This window comes from Toxorhynchites rutilus, chromosome 2, assembly GCF_029784135.1.
Source record: "Toxorhynchites rutilus septentrionalis strain SRP chromosome 2, ASM2978413v1, whole genome shotgun sequence".
NCBI lineage: Eukaryota > Metazoa > Arthropoda > Insecta > Diptera > Culicidae > Toxorhynchites > Toxorhynchites rutilus.
The window spans coordinates 162,407,196-162,419,728 of record NC_073745.1 but is presented as its reverse complement, the minus strand read 5'-3'; the positions used below and the strand labels follow the sequence as shown (position 1 = coordinate 162,419,728).

Sequence of the window (12,533 nt, the reverse complement as noted above, 5' to 3'; positions counted from 1 at the left end):
TATTCGGGGGTACCTGCGCCATCACGATGTTATACTTTCTGGCGTCGTATTGATTCCCTAATCCAGATGCGGCGAACCAGAACTCCAATGATAAGAAGTATGATTCTATGTTCGATGCAGTCATTATCGGCGGATTCAGACGAGGCAAGCTAATGGAATCGATGTTACCAATCTCTTGGTCGTTCTCATCTTCCCTTTTGTCCAATGACATTTTGCGCGAACTCGGGTCACCAATTGTGGCTTCAATTATTTTAATTGAGACTTTCGTGGGATCGGAAATCGTTTGTAATAACACGCGTAAATGTTCGAGATAAAAAGAACTGGTTTATTTTCTACACGCTCTCTTCTTATATAGAAATTGGAACAATCATGGAATTCTCGTCTATAGTCCTGACCATCAAAAGGGTTATAGTAAGGCAGAACAATTGTATATTCAATTTGAACAAATTGATTCGCATTCGTATGGAACCTAAAGCACTTTCGTGTGCGACAAAAAGTGTTGCACTTCGGATGTCACACAGGGGCTGCAACGGTATCTCAGATGGCACTACATATGTATAAAAACACATTGTATGTGATTGACACTTCAAGAGACTAAAGTACCTCAATTTATTTATTTAACATATTGTTCGGACGATTTAAGCGCGAAAAATATTACGTAGATGATGGCTTTTGTTTTTGTACAAGCATAGGAGATTTTTTTGGCTGCTTCCGAGTCATCAAACATCATGTGCCAGAGTACAATCCATGGATTTGAAGCTGTTATGATGCAATGCAAGAGCTTCTTCTGAAGCCCAAATCTTCTGAGCGGCTGGATTTGATTAATGCACCAAATAGTTCAGCATGGATTTGGACGTGGATGCAAATCAGATTTACCTATAATGGTTTATTGTTGATTTCAAACCTCTGTTAAAAAAAATACATATTTTAAATATACACTCCACTGACACGTATGAATCACATATGCAGCATTCAACCTCATAATCATTACGTCTTTCTGAGAAACAAGTACTGATTTTCTGAAAGATGCAACTATTTATCACTCTTCACACGCACGTGAAATTTGATTTTATTTACTCTTATGATTGTAGAAACTGCACACAGAACTAATGGTTCAAGTTTGCGAAGTCTCAATGCACCTTCCAGTGAACAAGTTTCCTCAGTCTAGTGGTCGAAATGGTGCACATAAACTCAATTTCATAACACTATTTATCGCTAAAAAATAGTTAATGTTATGTATGTATGCTTCACCCCACCATTCAAAGGCAAAGACGTAAAATTTCAGTCGTCAATAAAAATTTTTTAACTAAGAAACTTAATACACTGAAAAAAATGTGATTCGCCAACAAAAATGTTTTTTTTTATGAAAATCAGGACAAATGCTAGAGTATGAAAAATAAATCAGGACGTTCCAAAAGGATCTCAAAATCGATTTTTTTATATTTTGTCGTTTACGTCTCCTTTACAAACATGGGCAGTGAATGCACGAAACTTTTCTGAAATCCGTTTGCGCTTCATTGTTCACAACAGAAGAGTTTAGTAGCCCAGATCTACAAGTAGACGAATGTTATCGTGTACAGTTCAAGGAGCGTAGTAAAAGCCTTAATTTCTCAAAATTAATTCTATATCAAAAACTATTACCCCGCGTTTTCTGTGTTCAATCGCGAAACAGCCCGTGTTATTCTGTTGTCGGATGTGGTCTATTTCATACTGTTTCACCGACGGCTTCTGACAAGGCAGTCATGGCCATCAAGACTCAACCCAAACAACACGCTGCTCGACGAAATGAGCACGAACCTCTAGCGGCCACAGAGCGAGAGCGAGAAAATTGTTGTATCGGTGTATTCATCGGGAGGTGGTCTGACGGAAAATTTGTTACGCTACGTGAGCATAAAACGCTGCTCTGCGCGATCGATAGTAACACAGCACACTGTTCGATGGTGTTTCTGGTTTACATTCTTTCTAGTGAGTAGCACTTTCTTGAGGTTGCAGAATGATATTTCAACTTCAGCTCGCTTTTCTCACTCCAATTGTACATAGGCGGCAAAAAAATCCTTCTTTTTCTGATAAATTGTTGATGAAAGGAAACATCAAAGCAGCCACTGTCAGTTTCTCTTTTGGTAAGGCTTTCTTTTGTACTCACCTCCACCCTGATGTTCCATACGCGGGGCTGACTGGCTGGTCGGAATGGTAACCGTATCCACCCCTACCGCGCTCTTGCTTGGTCCACCACGACGACGGTTTCTCTTGGGCACCCTTCCAAGGACCGCAAACCTAGCTCTGATAATGATGACGATGGCGTCGAGTTCAATCGGCAGTCATAGTCGAATCTAATCATGTTTCGATGACTGGGCGAAATGTGTATGTGCCTTCTCGACCAAAGGCTGTTTTTCTTCTGCATGGGATTTTTATAGTTGGTTTGTTGGTGTTTTTTTTTTGTTTTCTTCAGTTGTTCCAACGATCTATTCACCGACAACAAAGTTACGGCAACGACTGCAGTGCCAAGTGCAGAGTAACAAAACTAGTGGTGATCAAAAACACGGTTTACAATGCGTATTTGGGACGAAATTTTTACGAGTTCCAGTAAAAAATGACTTATCACCGATCAATTGAATTGTTAGTTTCATTAGTTTTTTACGCTTACGTTTGTTTAAAAAAAAAAAATACATTGTTGCGAGAAAAACATTATCTACATGTTTCATATAGAACTGAATAAAATCTAACATAAATATACTTTTCCACTGAAATAACTCAGCGGTCAAGTAATGTAGAGGGTGAACCAGCTAAATCTGGACAATGATAATTCGAGGCAAATATTGAGTTTCACGATTTTCTAACTTATTTTCCAAAAACTTTATCCATCAAACGCACGCCGTTATTGCTGAGACAGAAGCGAGCTAACATTTTGCATCGTGTTTAATATCGAAATCTCAATCTCCGACGATGTCGCTGAAATTTCAGATTTAATTTTGTCTTTGAACTTTCCTACGGGTTTCTTTTTGTTAGCATAAGCCTAACGCCTTGAATGCCAGTCAATTTCGGCCACTATGATGATGTACAAACGAACGCGTACTTTCGGATCTACAAAGTTATTCAATAATAGCGCCTTAATCCTTAAACCTTAATCTATACATTCGTCTCGGCATCTGGTTTTGTGAAATTGATATCATGTATCAAGCACATATTTAACCTTTAAAATTCAATTGAACAAGTTTTTTTTCTCTATTATAGTGACTTTCAATACATTTTAGCTGGTTCGTCATTTCTGGAAGAATGTCGGGAGTGAGAATTGAACTCGTGACCTTTAGCGTGAGAGGTATGGATGTTACCAATACGCCAGATCGTCTCAATTTTAACAAGTTTACATACATCATGTAAACAAAATTATCCATCCCTGGTCATTATACTTACAATCAGTGCTTGGAAATATCTGTTTCACATCAATCTTTTCAGCTGAATTTCCGACCACATTCGGTCATTATACCATTGCATTCGGGATACCGAAAATGAACCAACGCCAAATCTCACAATCACAGCAAGCCACTCACAGTTGATTCATCCAGTTTCGTTCATTCTCTTTTTCGTTCTGCTCTTCGTTCACGAAATGTGAGCAAAAGGAAATATCATATCAGGTTTTCTCATTCATTGGTATTAATATACCAGTTCATTTACTACCAGCATCGTTCTCGGACACTGACGAAACGGAGAAATTCGTTGAGAAAGATAACAAAGTACAGAATGCTCATCATAGTGACAAGAAATTAAATGGAAGCATGTAATAATTAATAATAATATTCAAATTCCGAACACACGAACATAAAATGGTGGTGTCCTAGACACTACCGCAATGAGAATATTTCGAGCTTTCTTTTGCAAACGGATCAAACTGTGCTATAGAATTATCGGATGAAATTCAGCTTTGGCTGACGAAGTTTGCATTCACTACTCGGATCGATTCTGCAGAATGCTTCCTCGCCGTCCAAGCCTATGCAATCCTTAGCTGTGTGTGTGTGCAGATCTTGCTCTTTTGTTGGCATTTCCGCTTGCGCCACCGATTTGCGTTGCGCTTTCGTAGTAACTGACTCAATGAGAAAATCACAAACTTATCGGGATATTGAAAATGAACAGTCACAACATTCCTGACATTTCAATGTCAATGAAGAATAAATGTGAATGAATTCTCATGACTCGAGCTTCAAGGAAAGCTTAGATAGCACAGCATTAATATGAATGAACATAGTTGTAAATTTGTTTGACGTCGAGTGAGTGATAGCAGCATCGACAAGCAAAATAAACGTGTTACACTGATAAAAATATATTTGTAATATTACTTAACAAGCTCAATATTCCCAAACCCTGCTTACAATATACTTCATCAAAGTGATGTTTATTTTCCTATCAGTAATGGTAAATTCAAATAATAGTCATGCGATTTATTGGGTATTTAACTTAATTTGTTCGGTTTGTTTGCATGAAAAATACATTTATTTAAATAAGAACATGAATTAATATTATTCAAACTATTGGCCAATTTACGGATTTCGTTGCGTTCATCTTTTGAAGCCAAAAAACAATCCATCCAATTATTTGATACTCTGTCCTTAAGTAAAGCGTGTTGCACTCAAAGCGTTCTTTATCGATCATCGGAAGGGTGAGATCTGGGCTATAAGGCGGATGAACCAGAATTTCTCATCCGTTATTTCCGTTATTTCCTGATTTTGTGATACTTTTGGGGCGTCCTGATTTATTGTTTCATATTCTAGCATTTTTAATGATTTTCATAAGAAATTCAATTTTGTTGACACATTTTCATTAATTTTTTTTTTGTATTTTGCTTTTGACTTAAAACTTTTTGATGTAGGATTACGTCTTGCGGGAACATATTGGGGTACAAATGGGAAAACGAAAAATCTGCCATATCCTATTTCAAGCGCCTAATTCAATTATATAATCGATTTAGGCAGTCCTCAATAATTTAATATAATGAAAAAAATTATATATTTTATAAAACTACCAATCGAATATTGAAAAATTTCAAGCAGTAAATAACGAATATTCCTCATTGGTCAATTGGTACACGCATTCGGTGCTCTCCTACTTGCTCATTCAATACGAATACGGTACTGTGCAATAAGTTATGTGTAGATCTGAGTTGGAAAAGCGTATCCAAATACCGAAACATTTCAAGAATATTCAATTGGGATCCACTTCTAAATCCTTGCTGAATTATGTGGTGTAAAATCACAAACAGGCAATTGGCGTTTCTAGTATGCTGATCCTGTATTTAGTTTTGCCAGAAGATAGGTTTTCTGTAGATTAAAACAAATGTTGTGGCACGCTTCCTGCTTCGCCATCTAAAAAAGAACTATTGAAACAGAGGTTGATTTGACAATGATTTGTGTTTCCCATGAAGCTTCTCATAAAAAATTGACACACGTTGCTCAAAAGATATTTTGTTACAACATATTTTTTATGAGAATCAGAAATTTATTTTATAGATTCAAAATTATTCTGTTCTAAAATGTTATGGTCGGCAAAAATTAAAAAAAAAGTTCAGCCAAACTGAGCCAGGTACAAAGAAAAATTATCTAAAGTACTATTGCTTCTTCAATTTTCGGTGCTGTTAGCTTACATCTTCGATAATTTCGGATTCAGAATCTTTAAAAAATGAAAAAAAGTTATGTAGCATCTACATACAAAATTAATTTCTAGCAAATCTTTTGGCATCCTCATTTATAATATTAAATGAGCTTTAAAATAACGAAAAAATGTGCTTCTCTTTAATACTGGTACAGCATTTACTCAAGCGAGAGGTGAGTTTGTGTATAATATATAGCAATATAAGAGCAATATGAGAGAGCAAAACAAGAGACACATTGCAAATAAGCACGCATTAACCCTTTCCGCATATTTTCCCACATACACGGCTCCCGTCGCGAAACGTTGTTTATGCTCTTCTTTTCACTATTACAAAACACTTTCCATGTATACTTTTGAGATTCAACTTCATTTATAATGTGGTGTAATACGAGGTATGGCTATTAAATAAAGAGACTGCACGCCTGGAGGGCGCCCTAGAGGGGTGGGGAGAAAAACGAATAGTGCGTTCGGTAGCTTGAAGTGTCTGCTATAAACGTACGAAAACACGTTTTTGTCACTATAGTAGTTTGCGAGCAGCAGTGGTTTGAATGGAACGTGGTTTGTAGTGCGCGTCGGAAATCATGTGTGACGAAAAACACGAACAACAACGCACCTGCCCATAACGCGCTGTCGGTGAAGCAATTTTTAGCCTATAAGGGCATTCCAGTGCTCGAACATGTCCCGTACTCACCAAATCTAGCCCCATGCGACTTTTTTCTATTCCCCAAGATCAAATACGTTGCTCGGAAGATACCCGATTTCAGTCCGTAGAAGGGGCGAAGGAAAAAGCGACGCGGCTTTTGAACGCCATCACAAAAGAAGAGTTTTAACACTGCTGCGAACAATGAAAAAAACGTATGGAAAGGTGTGTGAGGAGCCAAGGGGAGTATATTGAAGGGGAGCATATCGTTGTACCGTAATTTTTAAAATATAACCCTTTTTCGTAACCAGTCCCGTTATTTAATAGCCATACCTCGTATTCTCACGTATTTATGTAACAGCACATGTGGTTATGTGGATAGCGTGATCGTGTAAAACAACTCTACATTCCAGTCAGCCTTGGTTCGATCCATATTTGGAATCGTTTTTTTGGGTATAATTCCAAGCTGACGTTCAGTCTGAGAGTATAAGAAGTCTACTTCATATATACAAACATTTTCACACTATTCAAAAAGGTGTTTTTATTTGTGCATTTCACCCTTCATCTCCCGAAAAAAGCATTTTTCTCTGCCAATGCTAGTTTGGGTGTAGACAAGCAAAACTTTGTACTCTTTTCAGCCAGAGTGAACCAAGTACATGCTAACAATCAACGTAATATAATTATAAAACACATTAGTTATTTTTTGTAACGGCTCTTGACTAATTTCATAAATAATAAAGTATTGTCTCGCTTTTGCTGGTTATAAAAGATAATGTAGTAATTAACGAAGATAAATTGATTTAAAAACCAAAAACCAATGTGTCCAACAGCTGTCCAAAACTGGAAAATCTGATTTAGATTCCAATAAATCGTTTGGTGAAAACGATCACTTTCATCCGATGCCATTTGGTTGGTTAATGGTTCCGTCTGCTACGCATAATTTATGTCTGGAACCATTGTCTACTGTCCGAATCACATGGTCATTTTATAATATATAAATTCAGTTTTTGCATCCAGTGGCGTAAATTCAAAAACAAAATCATTTAAAAAAAACCGCCTGATTCGTTTTAGCTGACCATATGAGATTTTGTTTTTTTCGGAATTTCCCTATTTCGCTTAAAAAATCTCCAATTTTTCAGCCATAACATTTTAACGTTGGACTTCGTCTTACATTAATGGTGCCAAATCAAAAAACAGGTCACGTTTTTATGAAATAAAGTTAAGTTTAATAACTATTTTTGCTGCGAACGGATTTAAATTATTTGCATACCAATCGAATCGGAAATTGTCTAAGATTAGTTTGATATGCTATACATTACAATCACATAGTCTGAATATGGTTTAAATTTATGAAAATTGGAATCATTCCCATTTCCCCGTACATCTGTTCTGTCCATTTGTGTGCCTTCCCGAACAGAGCTGTCAATATCAAGCAAATTATGCAGCCGCTAGAATAGAAACAACGAAGGGGGATAGCGAAAATAGAATACTTGCGAAGTAAACTCCACCCTTGTATGATAAGTAAGCTGTCGCTAGCGTATAAGTCATGTTTCCCCTCGAGCTGTGAACGCTAGCGAATATTTCACATGAAGTGTGTTTGGATGTTACATTTTTATCGCTGCAACTATGTGCACCTGTTAGACACGTGTTTAATGCTTGTTGAATGGCGAAGCACGGAAGATGCCTCTCGTTAAATACTCAGTGCAATGTGTGCATTGATATAAAGAAACAAACTGCAACGTATGACCAATTAGTGTATTGTTCTCGCAAAGGTAAGAAAGAATCGTTACTTCTCGAAATGATTCTACAAAACCACGCGAGCCATCAAACCTTATCAGGGTTCCCGGAACTTTTTACTATAGAATTATTTATGAAATTTCGACATATTCGCAAATAATATCCGAAATAATAATCCAACAAAAAAGATTGCGTAGTCCTACGTCCTAAGCGGTCGTATCTCGGATACAACCCCTCGAATTTTTTGTAACGCACTAGAGACAGCTAGAATTGGACTATTCGCTCTAGAGTTCTATGGTTAGCAAGACAATTGGCGACTTTACTTTTGGTGATTTATTTACAAAGATACAGTAACGAGTTTTACACAATTATATTCATCGGTAAAAAAACATGTGTTATATTCAAGAGCGCTCCATTTGAAGGTGCAAGTGTTACGACGTGGAAATTTGCCAATTAGTCGGCCAGTTTCTTCCGTAAAACAGATATTCAAAGTGCTCCGATATCCATTCCTGAAGTTGATTTAGATGGAAAAGACCAATTCAAACCATCGCGTCATTAGCATCATTACCGTCGTCATCACCGAAATAATCAGCATAATCGTGTGATCGTTATTGCATGTTGTCAAATGCTTACCCAAAGCGGAAAGCGAGAACTCCTGAACCAACCGGGAACTCGTAAAACATACAGATTAGAGCCTAATTTCACCGTAGGGCGCTAGCCGCACTGAAAACTATAATCAAAGCAGCTCACTAAAGTCAAACACCGACACACGATCGCAACGCGACAGGAGATCCTCTCTGTTTGAGATTCCGACAGGTTGTCAGCTTTCGTTGATTCCTTTTCTATCAGACGCGTTCTCTACCTATGCTGATCGTACCCTTCGAACCTCACCTTTTACACGCATCTCATAATCCTAATAGCTTGCTATTGTCGACCTTGGATTCAAACAACGATATTGTTCGACCACCGCTCGCCGGGTACCGATTACCGGTTTAGGTTGAGCTTCTGATGTTTGAAATGTTCGCTAACGACTTTACCACCAGATTATGATTCGGGAACGACGAAATCCAGCACCCATAAAACCATCAAAATTCGTCTGAATAGATCATTTCATGAAATTTTATTAACATTTCACGAATGCTAATATTGCGCCCGATCGAGCGGGACATGGTACATAAATATCTTTGGATCCAATCTGTGATGGGTCGTAAAAATCAGTTCCACTCGGGCATTCGGCGATCTGTTGAAGCGGTCATTGAAGAAGAAGCGAGGGGGAAATCGCTCATAACTACTTTTTCCAATTGTTATTCATTTCTCTCGCTGTTGGGTTTCGAGAGGCAACATCATAAAAGCCCCCGAACCCACAGGCAGCTCCAGGCCATGAGAAAAACAAGTGTGAAGGAGACAAAATTATTCACACGCTATCTCGAGCGAAACGTAAAACGTACGGGGTTTGGGTTTGGGTGCCTCGTATGCAGAGAATACGAAGGAAGGCATGTTCAAAGAGTCTTAGCCGACGGCGATTCATGGCGGGTTGATTCACCGGTCGGTTGTCGATAAAATTATTAAAATAACAATAAAAAAGTTTGATTTGTGCGACAATTTAGAGAATCGTTGCTGGAGTGTCGTGTTCTAATTTAAGTGTGCCGCAAGACAGAGATATGCTAACTTAGAATGAGCAGCAGAGCCGAGTTTTGGGTAAAAATTTTGATTCAAGTTTTGTTCGTTTTTTCTTCATAGGTATGGTTCCAAAACAAACGCTCGAAGGAACGAAGATTAAAGCAGCTGACAAGCATGGGTAGAGGGCCATTCTTTGGTGGTGCTCGGAAGATGCGAGGTTTTCCAATGAATCTGTCGCCCGGTGGATTGGATGAGCCAGGATTTCCCTACTTCGCAACCGATGGTAAATTCGACTTTGGTTACGGTGGCCCACCGTTTCATCCCCATGATGCGCCCTTTTTCCCCGGTCACCCTGGCGCTGGACCAATGCCTTTCAACGCTCCGGGTAAGACGAAAATCAACCGAAGTGGACGCAATCAATTCACGATTAACGCTTAGCTTTTTCTTCTATGCAGGAGGACCCATGGACCACTCCGGACCGATCCCCATGGTGAGTGACTTTGGTGGTATGACACCAGAGGCTGCCAACTTCCTCAACCAATCGAATGCACCGCCGGGCAATGCTGCCGCTGGAAACACACCTGAAAATATGATTGGCGGTCCACGACCCGGTAGCCCCGAATTCATGACCTCTGGAAATTTCTCCGAACCTCAGAACATGCAAAACGAAGGATTAGTTTGGTAAAAATTACTGAATTATTTTAGCATTGTTAAATGATAGTTAAATTTAAGTAATTTATTTGTTTTTGTTAACTATTTCTTAATAAGTCAAGACAACAGAGTGAATCGATTTAGAGCAAATTGTCCTCGAATATTTGCATTTAAACGAATTTTGTATTTGGAGCTGCCATTACAACAACTATCAGACAGCACCATAATGTTGTTTTCAAATGTTGGTTTGTTTATTGTTTGCCGCAGACATATGACCGCAACAGCAAAGGAGACCAAAACAATCTGGCGTCAAGCTCAATATTGCATTTTATTTCTTTCGTAAGTTTTGACATTGCTATGTTATGCTCTATCACCAGAAAGTGTTTGTTTGCTGATATGTTTTCGTTGAACATCACGCAAAATACTGAAAGCTGAGAAGATGTCGTCTTAGATGGATTCGAATATGCTCGTGCCAATGATGAACGCTGGTATTATTGTTAAAATGATTCGAAATTATGTCATAAGGTCCTGCCTTTACGAATTATTTTCAGACATTCGAGAATTGTTTACGAGGATTTCAGTTATCCTTTTGAACAACAACATTCATGGTGATGAATCTCTTGATTTCACTTTTTCCAACCAACAGTCTGTTCCTACTTACGGTTTCTCCGACAAGGCTATTATTGAAATCAGTCCTCGTATCAGTATTATTAAATAAGAAACAAAAAAAAACTACAATTCTAGAGAACAGTTTTAGAATATTGTAACAGAAACTCGATGGGGAGATTTCGAGAAGCAAATTTTAAAATCTTGTCTTTTTTGTTATTTTTTCATTTCATTTTTTTCAGACCAGCTTCAAGTTTTATTAGCTATTTGTTGAAAATATAAACAGAACCAACACATCTTCCAAAGCGAAGGAGAAAGTGGCACTTTCTAACACAAACAGTATGCTAGTTGAAAAAAAACCCGAAGGCTAGCCATCCTATGAATGTACAGAACCCGTAAATCAATCCATCATGGTTTGGAGACGGGGAACTGTGGGGGCAACACCCCCCGCAGCTCCGTCCACAAAACACTCATGAATGTTTCGAACAAACTTTACGTTTTATGTTTATAGAATCATATCTGTAAATAGTATTTTAATAGTACACCTTTCGTGACAAAAAAGAGAGGAACTGAAAAAACGGATGTAAAAAGAGTTAAGCCTGTAAGCGGAAAACAGAAACCAACACAAAACACAACGTGAGTGAATGAGAAAATTGCGACCCAATAGCGATAACGGAGCCTAAACGAGATGTTTGAGAAATTAGTTTAAATTAGATAAATCTGAAGCGAAAAAAATATCGGCCCATGATAATAGAATCGATAATAACCTGAAAAAATATAGAGAATTATTGAAAGGAAAAATAGAAAGCCCATAAAAAGCTGCTTCTTCTTCATTTTGACTTATTTTGACAGAGTAGTAAGACCATCATCAAAAATACGTGTGTATTTGAAGTGTGGTAGGCAGTGAGTATTTGTAATGTACCACTGAAGGCGGTTGTAAATAAAAGAAGGATGAATCTTATTAGAGCGAACAACTAAAATGGAAAGAAATTTGGTTATGTATTTATATGTCGAACGATGGTGAAAAGAAGCGTCACTGAGGAGAGAATAATACAAAAAGGAAAATCGTGTTAATATTTATATAGGGAAAGACACTATTGAAATAATAAAACAGGAAAATTAATGTGAGAATTACAATGAGATTTTATTGGTGTTATCCGAAACTGACTAGTCATATGATAGATGAACATAGTTTTATGCATGCTGTTTCGAGCAGTTAAATTTTTCATCGAAATTATGTCCTCTACGAGAGCTAGAAATAGGCTGTGAGGTAAGTGCAAAACTCATTTAACCCATATCGTACAGGGTGTCCGAAAAATCGAACTTTGATAATTTATTATAGCTTTGGGAAGGCATATATATGATAAAACAGGAGAACTTCGATATATCGTACCCTCGTTATAACGTACACATTTTCAATGGACGCATTTCATGCTAACTCGTTTTAGGAGTTAGCAACACCACCTCAGATTGCAGGGAAACTTTGTGGGTGTAAAGACATTGGTCATTTGAGCAACTCTGCATACTTGATATTCTGAAAAAAATACTACTTAGACTACTTTTTGAGAAGAGCCAGTTTTTGACAAAGGACTACGTCTTTCAGGAAGGGTACAAAATCAGAACACAAGTCACGTTTTAT

General features: G+C 37.7%; 1 protein-coding gene and 1 long non-coding RNA gene across 4 annotated transcripts in view; one reads left to right on the top strand and one right to left on the bottom strand.

Moving 5' to 3' along the window:
• Positions 1–2,482, bottom strand: part of LOC129769662 (uncharacterized) — a 39,797-nt gene extending 37,315 nt beyond the window's left edge. The window contains exon 1 of the long non-coding RNA XR_008741936.1: positions 2,144–2,482. This is a non-coding gene — a long non-coding RNA (uncharacterized LOC129769662). The remainder of the gene's footprint in view (positions 1–2,143) is intronic.
• The window catches only part of LOC129769661 (LIM/homeobox protein Lhx5), a 93,999-nt gene extending 81,982 nt beyond the window's left edge, over positions 1–12,017 (top strand). The window contains exons 5-7 of one of the 3 annotated variants that reach the window (XM_055772054.1): positions 9,758–10,022; positions 10,093–10,318; positions 11,137–12,017. In XM_055772054.1, coding sequence (XP_055628029.1) covers positions 9,758–10,022; positions 10,093–10,318; position 11,137 — 492 coding nt within the window. In that variant the 3' untranslated portion in view covers positions 11,138–12,017. Of the gene's footprint in view, positions 1–9,757; positions 10,023–10,075 lie in introns of all 3 variants that reach the window. The other 2 variants (XM_055772053.1, XM_055772055.1) reach the window with 2 other exon arrangements.
• Positions 12,018–12,533: the final 516 nt, after the last annotated feature.